General features: G+C 46.3%; 1 protein-coding gene across 6 annotated transcripts in view; it reads right to left on the minus strand.

Moving 5' to 3' along the window:
* The window catches only part of KCTD15 (potassium channel tetramerization domain containing 15), a 46887-nt gene that overhangs the window by 4568 nt on the left and 28575 nt on the right, over window positions 1-13744 (minus strand). For all 6 annotated transcript variants that reach the window (XM_039558114.1, XM_039558113.1, XM_039558116.1 and 3 more), the window contains exons 3-4: window positions 12719-12863; window positions 4682-4987 (exon numbers count right to left, since the gene is read on the minus strand). In XM_039558114.1, the coding sequence (XP_039414048.1) occupies window positions 4682-4987; window positions 12719-12863 (451 nt within the window). The remainder of the gene's footprint in view (window positions 1-4681; window positions 4988-12718; window positions 12864-13744) is intronic.

Raw genomic sequence — 13744 nt, forward strand, 5'->3', positions numbered from 1 at the left:
TCAGGTGAGAGCAGATGCCAGATCCACCTTGGGCAGGTCACAATGCAGGACCCACTCTGGCTCTCCTCAGTCCTGGGCAGCAGCCTGGAAAAATGGTTCCTGTGTTCTTCTCTACTGATAAATGCCATCGAAGGGAGCAGCCTGTAGTGTCCTCCAAGAGCCTCACCCAGGGTATGGCTCCCACTGTGGCAGCACGTGGAACAGGGAAGTGACCAGATGGTTTTAATTATTAAACCTGAGGATCCCGGTCACAGCAGCACCAGCCCCGTGTGACACCTCTCTGCACCCACAGCGACCTGGACCAAGCCCTTTACAAACTTGTTCATTCATCCTAGAGAGGTGTCTAAGCAACACATCCACCTTCAGACACTCATGTCGTACTTTCCTGGGCTGAGGCTACAGAAGGAGTTTGGTCTCTGCTCAGCTTCGCTGTGAGCACGTCCGTGGCTACACCGACTGAGGAGCTGCACACAGAGCACTGCCCTCGCCCTCACACACACCCACCTGAGGCTACGCTGCATTTCTTAGTGCACCACTTCTTTTGCCTGAGTGTTGGCTTTGCTTTTCCCAGACATATGATTTTGGAAGGACAGCTGTGTCCAAGGTGGTGTCGTAGTGCAGTGCAAACCATGGCAGCAGCATTTGCTGGTTTTAATCTGTTTGATCCCTCCTTAGGGGCTGCCTGTGTTATCCATCTGCACTTAATCCAGGGTTTGGCTTTTCAGGGGTAACTAAAACGTTTTACTTTTGCTACCCTGGCTCTAAGGACGGGCAAAGGAAAGGGGCTGCTCCAGCAGAGCTTTGCCTAAGCCATGCCGAGTCTGCTGAAAATCAACTTGCCTGAGGAGTTCTGCCTGGCCCTGGGACACAGGGACTTAACATTCTCAGAAAGTCCCATCTGCCAAATCTCCCTGACTTTTGCCCTGATTTTTACATACTCTACACTGCAAGAAAGTTGTAGAACTGAAAGATCAAAAAAGCACACGAGAGCATGGAAGAAAAACGAACCAGGAGAGATGAAAAGAAGAGGCAGGAGAGTGGGTTAATAAAATACCTTTAAGATAGAGAAAAAGAAAGCTTCCGTCTCTCTTATTTGTCCAGGCTGTATGCAGCCTATAGTTCCAAAATGGGGTGCAGATACCAACACTGTTCCTCCTCAGAGAGGAAGGCAGGAGGAGTCTGAGACGGAAGGAGGAATAAGACACCAGCAGGCTGCTGTTTCACAGGCTGGAATGTGTTCTGCCTGTATTATGTATCACTGCTCCTAGCCCCGACAGGATGAAGATGAGAGACAAGCCATGGGAAAGGAGGCTTCTCCCACTGAACTGGAGAGTGGAACAGAGGATTGACAGGTAAGATTTCTGAGAGAGACGGGACTTCAAAATCCTCACTAAAAAGTTTTTTAAATCAATTTGCTTGTAAGACAAAACAAGCAGGGGGGTGCCCTTGGCTTGCCTCAGACCAAAGCTATGGAAGGCTGCATGTTAAAATAGGATTCTTTTTCACTGAGCCTCTCTCTGCAAACACCCAGTCCAGATAGACATTACACCTCAGAGCTCCACACACCGAACAAAGCGATTCATTTTTGCTCAGTACGTGCTGGAAGGACCAGACTGCAGGCTATAATCTGGCATTAAAAACCTTGGGATCATCAATTTTCTCAGCAAGAAACAGAACAGGCCAAATCCTGTAAACAATGCTGAGGATGTTTAAATACTGCGGTTTTAAGTGTCACTTGGATGAGGCTGAGCTCAGGTCTAGGCAGAAAGGCTCCTTTCAGTGCTTCTGTGCATGAGACTGAACAGCATTTTGAACATGGACAGGTTTAAATTCCATTTGGAGAATTTGACTCTATACACATGACTTCTTCTGAAGGTAAGGTACAGACAGGGGGAAAGCAGTGACCATCTCTGAGTCAAATCAGAGCTACTTTCCTGAAAATCTCCAAAGAGAATATGCCAAAAACTGAGTATCAGCTGTGACTCTCCCATGTACAGGGACACATGCACATTATTAAACAGAGGATTTGTGCTAGGATTTAATATACGCTGTCTTCCAATATTCCAAGCACATTTGATTTTATTGGAAGGTTCTCCAAATGGAAACCTGATCCTTTCATTTAGTGCATTTCATTTAAATTTTGCAGAATATTAACAAATACATTCTTAATTATGAAGACTTAATGTTCAACATTCACAGCATCACAGAATTTTCTGTAAGATAAATTCATGATTCCCACCAGACCCTGTTGCAAGGAGTTGAAAAAACCTATACCTCTATATAATTACAAATGGCTGTAAAATTAGGAGTTACTGTATTTTTTTTGCCTAATAGGTGTTGACATTCTTTGTTTTGTATGCACAGTTCTTGATATAAAGCATTTAATGAAAATATTTTCCAAATATAGGAAAAAAATTTATAAATATTGCAGTTGTGCTACCAAATACATTGAGCAGAGCCTAGGGAGACAGAAGTAATGTATCACCTCAGCAAACAGCAGACAGGCTTCTTGTGTTGCTCTCTGGGATTCTTTGCAAGCAATTCTGCTCTTCCAACCACTACCCATCTCCCTTAAGACTGTGCATTTGCCTCCCTGTACTTCCAACTTTTGACTTAATATTGTTTTGCCAAAAAAATCCTTTGAGGGGGAAGAGCAGTGCCTGTGTGCTGACCAGAGTTCATCAGAGCCAATGCTAATTAGCTGCTGATTTCATCAGCCTTTGGTCTCAGAAATGCATCATTTTCCAGAAAGTGTTTGAAAACACTTTCTATTAATTATATAGTAAAATGATGTAATTTAGTAAAATGATGTAGTTTAATAGTATTACTTATACTGTAGACTCTTTGACAGAAATTTTTTCCACAACATGAACTTGCAAAGAGACTCTTTGATTCTGTCTGAATTTTGACTGAATTCAAACACATTCAAATAGTAACAGTAATTAGTGTTTTACTACTCAGGTAGCACATGTATCCTACGAGTTACACCACTCTGGATAAAAGAGAGCTGAGTGCTCAACCATGTGGGCATCCAGAGCTTGGCCAGCCAGTGCTGAGCTGGTCAGTGGCTCACTGTGACCCTTTATTGTTTCAGTTTCTCTAATTCCTTGTGTGATCTAGCAGGATCCCATGGACAGCGTGGCTGGGACACAAATGCTCTTCCCTACCCACTCACCTGAGCTAGACTGCTCCCTCTCCTCCCAGCACAGCAATGGAGACATCTCCCTGTCCCACTGCCAGCAAACAGAGTTGCCTCTGACCACTCCCAGCCCGCTGGGCTTGGGGCAGCCCACCCCAAGCCTTGCCAAACCCACCCCAAGCCTTACCAAACCCACCCCAAACCTTGCCAAGTGTGAAACTGGTAAGGACTGTGCAAAATTAACCACAGCCTGGTGAAGTTCAACCAAATATACCACTTGGGAGTCTTGAACCAAAAAGCACCCAAACCCATGGGGAATGCTGCCCATGCAGTGGGGGAGCCACCATTAGGGTCACGTTTTGAAAATGACTCCACCCACCTGTACATATGCAGGTGACTGCAGCTCCCCTGAAGATGTCCCTTGGCAGCCTGGGAGACAGAGGGTGCCTGAGCCTGATGTGTAACAACCACACAGGTACAAGAGCTCCAGGTTCTTGTCCTCCCTTGCTCCCTTGCACCTCCCTCCCCAGCCGGTCTGGCCGGCCTGGTCCATGGACCAGCTCTTCTGTGGGTTTTTGCCCACAGGGGACTTTATCAAGACAACCATGGCATTTCCCACAGCCCAGTTCACATCTGCAGCCACAGCCCATCTGCAGAGGATGGTAACTTGGGAAATACTCCCCTCTAGGTTGATTTCACTTCCCCTAACATGAGCATTTGCAGCATATTCCAGAGGAATACACACAAAAACCAAGAGCTCTGTCTTGCCCGTGTTAATTAAGGCCAAGTTAACGGCACCATCGCCTGGTTCCTCCCCACAGCCCCAGGACAGCCACACCAGCAGAGCTCTGGCTGCAGTGCTGGTGATCCCTGAGAAATGGCACTGCTTGCCCACAGGCTGCTGCCTAAACACAGACCACGTATTTATTCCTGCTGCCATCCACCTATCTGTCCAGTTACCTTCTTTTGTTTCAGATGTTCAATTTTAAACTTAATGTCAAAACTCTGAGTATAAAATGAAATACATTTTTGTTTAAAATACTCTGGGCAATTTTTATAGAACATCCTTTTGGAAAAAAAAAAAGTGCAGAGATCAATTTTTTTAAGTCCATCCCGCAGGCACCATCATTTAATTATGAGTGAGACATAAATTATGCATTTACACATTGTTGCATTTTCTATAAAATGGTGTGGAGACTTTTTTTTTGTAGTTTTTGGAACTCTCTCATTCTTCCTAGAGGCACTTTGGAGGAAAAAAAAAATACTGCCAAAGGCTATACATTGATGAAAAAAATTAGCATTTATCAGTATAACACCATTATGAGGCCAGCATGGCACTAACATACACAAAATCTAAATGTATTTTTCTGCTTAGACTCAGGAAAACCTGAAAGACTGTGATCTCACCAGGCAGAAAGATGTTTTCTTGCACTATAAGCACTGAAAGTAATTGGGCAGAAGCAAATAATTTGCATATAATTGAACAAGCCATAGTGAAAAAGCACCCCAGCACCAGAGGAGGCAGCACGGAAAGGCCATTACCTGCACGGAGTTCAACCGGCAGTATCCATTCAAGGGAAACCTGATAACGTGGGTGGGGTCCTGGTTCCAGCCCGCGTTTACAGAGTTGCACATGACGTCCCCAGTCTCTGGGAAGATCTCTTCTATCAAAGCCTTCTCCCCGCTCAATGCAATTCTTTCCCCCAGATCTGGAGTCACTCTTACAACCAAGCAGTCACAAGGCTGGAAATGTTTCCTTTGTTCTTTCTCTTGTTTCCATCGCTCAAGTTCCTTAATCATTGGCTGCAGCTGGTAATACTTTGCTTCTTCATATAAAAGATTAAAGTCCTGGGGAAAAAAAAAAAAAGAGTGGGAGAGAGAGAAACTAGAAATGGTTATAGTTCTCTTTTAAAAATGAGTATTGTTCCTGTTTGACCTACTTAGGCTTATGTATTGTCAGCAAGAGAGCAAAGGCAACAGGTACCCACATACACCTCCACAGAAAACCACATGGTGTTAGTGTTGAATCTGTTTGAGCTGATCGAGAAGTTCCCACTGCACTGAATTATCTCTTCATTTATTATCCCACAAGCTCAATGCTAGAAGGCTTTACTCCTGGATTAAGAAATCAAAATAGCTGGTTGCAATAAACAAAGCCTACTGATGTAAGAGAAGATGTTCCGAGCCCTAATCTCCACTTAATGGCCTCAGATCACTCTGATCTCACAGGAGATCTCAGGCTTCGCTGTCGCCTCTCGCACACGATACGAGATGGAGTTGTCAGTTCAGCTTCACTTCTCACCTGCCTTTGCTGAGGCTGAAATTCAGCTACAGCGGCTCAGCTGCTCCCTGCAGCTCATGACTATTCATGTATTTAAAGCGTACTTTGGAGCCTGGTAAATTATATGGAGGTAGTGACCATCCTGCTGGCTGGGAGCTCAGCTGTTGCTCCAACGGCTTAAAAGCAGCAGTTCTTCCCTGCCATTTGTCCATCACTTCACTTGGGCTTTGGGCAATTCAAATTCCCAATTTGATCCAATTCCCAGTTCAGTGATTGTTTCATCAGTTTCTGACAGATCTTCCCACCTCAGTGGAAATATGTGAGAGCACGTGGCGGCCAAGGGTGTGAGCATCCCCGGACCCGAGGGAGAAGGCCCCTGTGGGCACTTTGCTCCAGCTGGCCCCACAGCCTCCTCCAGCCTCCCGAGGGAAGAGGAGCAACAAGGGCTCAGCAGCAGCTCCTCCCTGCAAAGACCTGTGTCTGCTTTCCTGGCTCGTGCACCTCTTTACACATGCAAATGCTGCACCACAGATGCTTTTGTGGAGTGTGCTGGAGGTCAACACGAGGAACAAAGGCCAGTTCTACACAAATGAAATTAAATGAAAAATCAAGACTGAAATGACTGAAATAATTTGGACTGGAAAGAATGATATGACAAGAAGCAATCAAGAAATGGGCACCAAAATTACATGAAAAATAACGGGTGTGCTGCTGCCCCAGGACTCGGGGAGGAGGGGGAATCAAAGGCCAATCAACACACAGCACAAAAAGGTGCGACTCTTCATAGTGGTTTGGAATTAACCTGTAAAATCTGCTGCTGCAGGGTATTACTGAACCAAAGCAGTTAGCTCTGCTCAAATTTGGCACCACTGACCCACCGGTAGTGGAGGTGCTCCTTCACCCCAGGGCTGCCTGCAGCCTGGAGACCTATGATTATTCACAGTGACAAGGCAAGGTGATCGACTTACAAAAGGGACATCCAATCCTTTACATCTCTTTGATGTCTGCTAAGGTTGGGACAATGTGCACACGGCTAAGGGAGAAAAAAGGACTGGAGGATAAGAGGAGGGATAAGAAGGACAGAAGAAGAGGGATAAGAGCAAGTGGGAAGCAATGAGGGCAACACTCTCGCGGGACAGCTCGAAGATGGAAAACAACAGAAGATTAAAGAAGAAATCATGCAGAGAGCATGCTGCAAACCACCAACAACCAGTGTTGGGAACAGGCCAGGCAAAGAGGTGTGGAGGCTGGCTGCACTACCTGGTCTCAGGTAGGACAGCATCAGCCCCAAAGGCAGAGAATACCTTCCTCTGCTGGAAGGTATTCTCACCCTTCCCCAAAACCAGCACTGTGCTGAACCATTACTGCTTTTCTCTGAGCACCAGTGAAGCTCCCTGGGTACTGAACAGGGGATCAGTTTAAACCTATAGGGATTAGTGGCCTAAGTTTAAAAAAAAAATTCTGAAATCTCTGTGCAGGACACTGAATCAGCACAGTCCACCGCCTAACTGTGTTCACTACAGAGGTGTGTGCAGTGGCCTGCCAAATGTTCACCTGGGCATCTGCTGGTGCCATGGATTGCTTGTTCAAGCAAGGAAACATGCAATGCTAAGGAAAAATGTAATGGTGTAGAGTGAACAGGAGTACCCAGTGCTTTCTGAGGGCAATGGAAAGTCATCTGCTGTTTTCAGTAGGTCCTGAAAAACCAGTTTTAGAATATCTGGGTTTATGGACAAAATAAAATAAGGTATTATTTGTAAAATCAATCAAGTGAATATGTGCTAAGAAAACTCAACAGTAAAACCTGGAAGAGATGGTACAGCAATAGAAAAAACAGTCATTCATTTTTGAAAGCAGAGAGTGGTACGGTGCTCCTGAGGCTGGATGCAAAGCCCATTACATTACAGAGTCTCTGACTGCCTTCACTGGGCTTTGGACTAGCCTGACAGTACCCTGAATCACAGGAGTTCAATGGTCCTGCACCCTCGGGCCAAAACTGCAATGCCATAAACCAAGCAAAACCCAGATCACACCACCCCTACTTCTCCAACAGCCAACTCAGCCACCCCATCAACTGCAGCTTTTTAGTGACTCTTGCTAGCTGTCATTTGCCCTAAAATGAACAGGAAAAATTTTACATTCTGATACCATTTTGTGAGAATAAAACCTGCTTTCAAATGTAACAGCTCTTCCACTACTGTTCCCAGAATGATACAGCCACACTTCAGATGGCTGTGTGGAAATCAGGGCTGTGCTGGAGCATCACATGCTCTGTGGGACAAGGTGAGCACCTGGTACAACGGCCTGGGTTGAGCCAAGGTGTTTGGGTTTGTTTCTAAAGTAAGACTCTCATGCCTGTGTCGATTCCACACTTGGGTTGAGCACAGATATGGAAAGGGCTCTGCACTTGAAGAAGGGCCCTGTAACAGACCCGGGGAACTGAGGTGAGCTGGTGCCAAGAGGTGATGTCAGGGAATCAGGGCACCTACTGTCAGGCAGTGCCAATAAAGGGAATTTGTTGTGCTGTAGCACAGTAACAAGTAGAGGGAATAAAAAAGTGTCTTCTCTAGGCAAGAGAAATTAATTTGTGTCCACCAGTGCCAGTGCTGGGAAGAGACACCTTGTGTGACCCCACTCCACTGCTGCCGACAGCCACCAGCAGCAAAGGCTGCCCCGCCCCGCTCTGCTCCTCTCATGGGACATCTCTGGCCTTTCGTGAGGGAATCTGACAGTATGTTTAGGGAGGGAAGAGGATTTCACAAAGCCAGGAGCACAGAATGAGTGGCTCACACCATGGGGGTTCGGTTCTCCAAATCCTGTGCTGTCATGGGCTCTACACAACAAGCCCACAATCTTTTCCTTCAGGTTTTATATGCTGTTCAGAATACTGTCTGTCTGTGACCAGACTGGGAGAGCCCAGCTCTGGACTATCTGCACTGAATGCTTCAGGTAATACTGACATAGGTATTTCCACCCTTGCACTGTAGAGATCAAATCTCACCCTGAAGATTTTCTGAAGTTTAATATGAAATTGAAATTAAAAGTAAAAGTAAAGTAAAGAAAAAGTAAAGAATTAAACCCACAAGAGACCTCACCAGGGAGATGCCATAGGAACTGCATGACAACATTTCCATGCTGTTAGTTTTGATAAGTTACGGAAGGCAGATGCAGACATGAACCTTCCGGGACCCATCCAGGAGAGGCACATCTCACTGGAACGGGCAGGGAGCAGCCACAGCGGCCAGGTGCACAGAGGTGCACTGCAGCTCAGCCCCAGAGCACAGCACTGATCCCACACGAGCACTGATCCCTGCACACGGACACTGCCCCCTCTTCACAGAGGCTCCAGCCTGCTGTCAGTGCAGGGCTGCTGAGCAGCAGGCAGCGTTCCACAGCAGATTTTGTACAATATCCAGGGGTTCCTTGTCCTGCAGGACTAAGGCATCTCCCGTTTCTTCTAAGGATTATTTCCCTATGTTCCCAGCTCCCAACAGCAGTACCAGAGCCAAGCACTATGATAGATAGTGGAGCTGCTGCTGTTTAGCCTAGGAAACACATTTTACTCCAAAGGTGATTCCCACCACTAGTGACAGTCACAAGCAGGGTGCTCTTTGATAGCCTGAAAGGGGAGATAAACAGTACAGCTTTTAATTTTTCTGTGAAGTACCACAAAAAGCCTTTATAGTACCACGAGTCTTCAACTTCTTGAGGCTGTTGTAGGAACTAGTGGGGAAGTTCTGCCAGGTCACTTGAAAAAGAGAGCAGATAGGCAGGCAGGATGCACACAGCCTTTCTCCAGCCACAGCTTCTGGCCTACATTTAGATCTCATGGGAAACAAACAGATCTTTCAAAGATGCAGCCTTTTGCCTTTCACAAAATAATTTTCTGCTTTTTGCTTGGTAGAAAAGCTTTTTTTGTGGTGGATTTCATGGCTGAATTCTGCAGTCACCTCTGACAAGGGTGACATCTTCCTGGGGAGGAGATGGGAGGTGTGACCCCAAGGCCAGCTGTGCTGCTGTTTGGATGTCAGTGCCAGTGGGTCGGCACAGATCTGCTACTCCAGGCAGAGACAGCCAGCAGAGACTGAGACCATGTGTCCCACGGACCTGATGCTGTTCTCTCAGTACCAAAGACATCGTTTATTTTTGTACCTAATGTTGACTCCTGAACAGGCTGAAATGGCTCTTTCTGTCCATTTTTCACTTGTTATTCTTTATTACATGAAACAACAAACTGTCATCCTGACTCCATGTTTCTCTTATATTTTTAGTGCTGTGAAGATCTGACTCCTGGCTATGAAAGAAAGTTGCTCACTTCTATGATGACAACTGCACCATTTCCAGAGGTCAGTTTGAGAAGACTTTAGATGCAAGCACACTAATTTTGTAACTGTATTAATAAATTAGAGTGGTGGCCTTGTCACTCTGGTGTTACAAGTGATCTCTGTAATCCACATAAAACTCAGACATCCTGAGCCTTTGTGCTCCTCCCCTCTTTGAGACAGACACACATTGCCTACGTCTATTTTTGATTGATGCTCTCTGAGCAGGGAGTGAGTCTCAAACAAGGAGGTACAACAGGTCCTGGTATTGACAGTGAAGGGGACACATGCTGCTCATGATGTCATGGGGAAGCCCCTCTGATGGTGGAGGAGACCAAGGCAGGAGTATTTGGGCACCTGAGGAGGAGCAGCTCCTGTGGCAGCCACCCCTGACCCAGCAGTGTGGCAGAGCTGGGGGTGCTGGCCCCATGCCCTGCTCAGGGCCGAAGGATGCTCACGGTGTCATGTCCCACAGACAGGACACTGAAGCAGAGCAGGCAGAGGGAGCTGGAAGCAGCTACAGGCTGTGCACCATCACCAGCGTGGCACAGGCTGGCTGCAGAGCAGAACCCACACACTTACAGTCACTCCTCAGCACACTTCATGTGGCTTAAAATCCCCCAAGTCCAGAAAAACTACAGAACCATAGGAGTGCTACTTTCAGCAGGAAGACCTGGGAGACACTTTCAAGTTCTGGCTTAGTCGTGGTTGGAAGTGTAATTAATATTCACTGTAAACACACCACTCAGACTTGATAATAAAGAATCACTAGCCTCGGAACACACACCCCACTTTCTCTGCATTTCAGTGTTAACTAAGTCTGAAAACAACACTGAAATAGCAAACACAATAATGCTGGTGTGGTACTTACATTCCAAACTTTCCAAAATAACCATCTGAGCAGCAATTCAAGTTGAAAAGCAACTTGGCTAAACCTTGAGGCTAATAAACTGCTTGATTAAATTAAGGGGTAAAAACTAATAAATATTCAAAACACTTGATAATGCTTTGTTTGACATAAAGAACATTTAATGCAAGTCTCACTGGAAAAGCTGTCAGGTTTTATACCTTAAATAGAGTTTTGCATTTAGAAACACCGAGTGATTCCATTTGCTGCCTTTGATTATTGTCTTCTGTCACTTTAATCATGCTGGCAAAATTACACGATTTCTGTGAAGTCAAATCCGTTTACAATGCAGTTTTAATATAGCTTTACAGCGCATTCTTCTATGCATTTTTATTTAGTTACTCCCTACCTAGCAATGCTCTGCTTTGTTCTCGAGCCCTCATTAGCCTGGGGTTTGCTCTAAAGCTCTCCCAGAGAGGAACTAAATAAAACCCAGTTAACCCTATGCAAAGGGATGGTCTGGAACAGCGGCCTGAGCCCGGGCACAGCGCCGGCTCCCTGAGTCTCTCCAGCCCTGCCAGGGCTCGCTGCACAGACACGTCCTTGGCATCCGCGGGCACTCTCCCCTCCAGGCTCCAGCCAAATCCTGCCTGTTCTGCTACTGAGCACCTCTGAAATCTGGATGCTGGTCGAGGCCATGATCAGCTCAAACTACCTCTCTCTTCTCTCCTACCCTCTCCTCTCACACCTTGTCCCACTGGATTGTCCAAAACATTGCTGCTAAAGCATCTCTCTGGCACCTCTCCCACTTCTCCATCCACCGCCTTTACTGGATCCATCTTATGACCCCTGGGACTGGTCTGGTCTTTAGCTTCACTACTACACAAAGGTTTTCTCCCATTTCTCTGTAGAGTTTTCTCCCACCCAGCCCTCAGTGCTCTGGCTCCCCCCACCCCATACCAGAGCACCCCAAGCCATGGGGCAGCTTCCCCAGCCCATCTGCCACTCGCCAGAAACACCAGTGCTCAGGACAGCCCTTCTGGGCTGCAGCTCCAAACCACCCAGAACTGCCAAAACCTCCCCCTGCCTTGGGACAAGATGTGAGCTGCAGACCCTCCCACAGTGGGGTCAGACTCCTAGCTCAGGTGAGAATGACTGGGTTTGCAGCACGAGGACCAGTTGTACTCCAAAGCAAGAGCCGCCGCCACCACCACCACTCTGGACTCGCTCAGTCACAACTGACCAAGTGATCTTGTGGCCCAGCCAGTACAACAAAGTGAAATGGCATTTCAGAGAAAGCAAGGAGCTTTCCTTCCTAGCAATGCTCTGTGTCCTCTAACTGAGCAGATCCCCATCTGCCATCCCAATTTATTCATCATTTCATCCTGGAATAAGTGCTTTTGTTGAATCTTGTCATCTACAGTTTGGACACTTTTGTCTTCTAATTTTCATACATAAGGGTGACAATGTTGGAAGTTTCCTAAGTGCAAAGCCGAACAAACAAGGCTAAGAGGAGAGCCTTTAAACAATCAGGGCCTGCAAAGAAACAACCAGCACCACGATTTCATACAAAACATGTCCTGCTCCTTAAAAAGCCCTCAGTCAGTTCCATCTCCCAAGAATATTTTGACATTAACTGTGAGCAGATTACTTCCTGAAATCAAAGTATCTGCATTGGTTATGTCTGACACAAACCAACGGGCTTGTTTAAGGGTGTTTCTTTTTTATACCAACAAGAAAAAGATTTACACAGTTCAAGTCCTGTAAGTATCAAATTTAAAACATTTCTTTCAGATTCTGAGCATTAAACCCTGCTAAGTTGCTGATGTTGCTTCTTAATTGTTGTTATACCCTGATAAATAAGCTAAAAATGCGAGAAAATACAATTAGTTTAGAAAAACTGATAGCCATAAGCGTCATCATTTAACTTTTCTTGGTATCCATGACAACCATTGGTCCATTTATTAAATAACAGCATCCCTGGTGTAATACACAAGTACTAAAAATCCCAACAAATAAACAGCAACATTTAGTTAAGTGTGTTTAGGTCAAGCACACAAACCAACCCGCACCAAAAAAAATGACAGAATGGGAGGAAAAAACAGACTGCAGACTATAGCTTTCCTTACCTTAAAGTCATCTGGGAGCAGTAGCTTAGACGTCCTTAGGAAGCTTAATATATATCTGAAAATTTCCCCATCTCGATCAATGAAATAATGTTGCTTTAAACTGTCCAAGACAATAGGCTCTGTGCCATTAAACAGACGACTTATTCTGAAAAAAAGAAGAGAAAAAGAAATGGGCAAAAGAGACAAAATCTCATTACTGCCTTGGGGCTTAAGGGCAACCAATTTAGGTGCAACAATTCAATGTGCATAAGGTAATGCAGGATCTTAATTTGGTGACAAACACATGCACGAGGGTAGGTACCTGGGTGTGTGTGCAGTGAGACACACCAGCAGCGAGGGCCCCACGGCTGCCCTGGCACCAGGCTCGTGCTGCCTTCAGCCAGGGCTGCCAGGCAGGCCCATGGCCCCAACAACAAAAGCACCCTGGAACGCTCAGCCCATGGCTGGCAGAGTGATTTTGGTGAGAACACGAGTCCCTGGCTTTGTTATACATCCCTATCCACCACGTCCTGCTAACAGAGAACCAAGTGGTTACTTCAGAGATGGGTTCCTGGCCACGAGCTTACCTCCAGCTTGGCTGTCATTTGATCAAACACCATCCAAGCCTTTCTGTGCTGAAGGAGAGGCTGCCCATGCACTGAGATGGGCTGTACGGACCTGCCAGTGTCCACCCAATGCAGAATGTTTTGGAAAAACAGAAACCAGTGGCCCATGCAGCATCTACAGCACAGCCTGTGGGACCACAGTGCCACCACCAGCAGTCCTAGGGATGAGTCTGGCAGGAGGAGAGCACCAAGGCAAATCTTTTGCGAGAAAGAGAAAACAGGAGCAAGACCTATGAGACCGAGGGATCAGCTGATTACAGGACCAAAGTACCACATCAGCTACATCACTCCAAGCTTCTCCAGTCCCGAGGAGCCTGCTCCTCAGAGAGCAAACCAGGCATCTGCCTGGCTGCTGCTCCTCCAGCCTCTCCCTTCCAAATGCCTGGCTTCTCTCACAACGCTTTGTCTTCCCATGAGAAAT

Source organism: Corvus cornix, chromosome 11 (genome assembly GCF_000738735.6).
Source record: "Corvus cornix cornix isolate S_Up_H32 chromosome 11, ASM73873v5, whole genome shotgun sequence".
NCBI classification, from domain to species: Eukaryota; Metazoa; Chordata; class Aves; order Passeriformes; family Corvidae; genus Corvus; species Corvus cornix.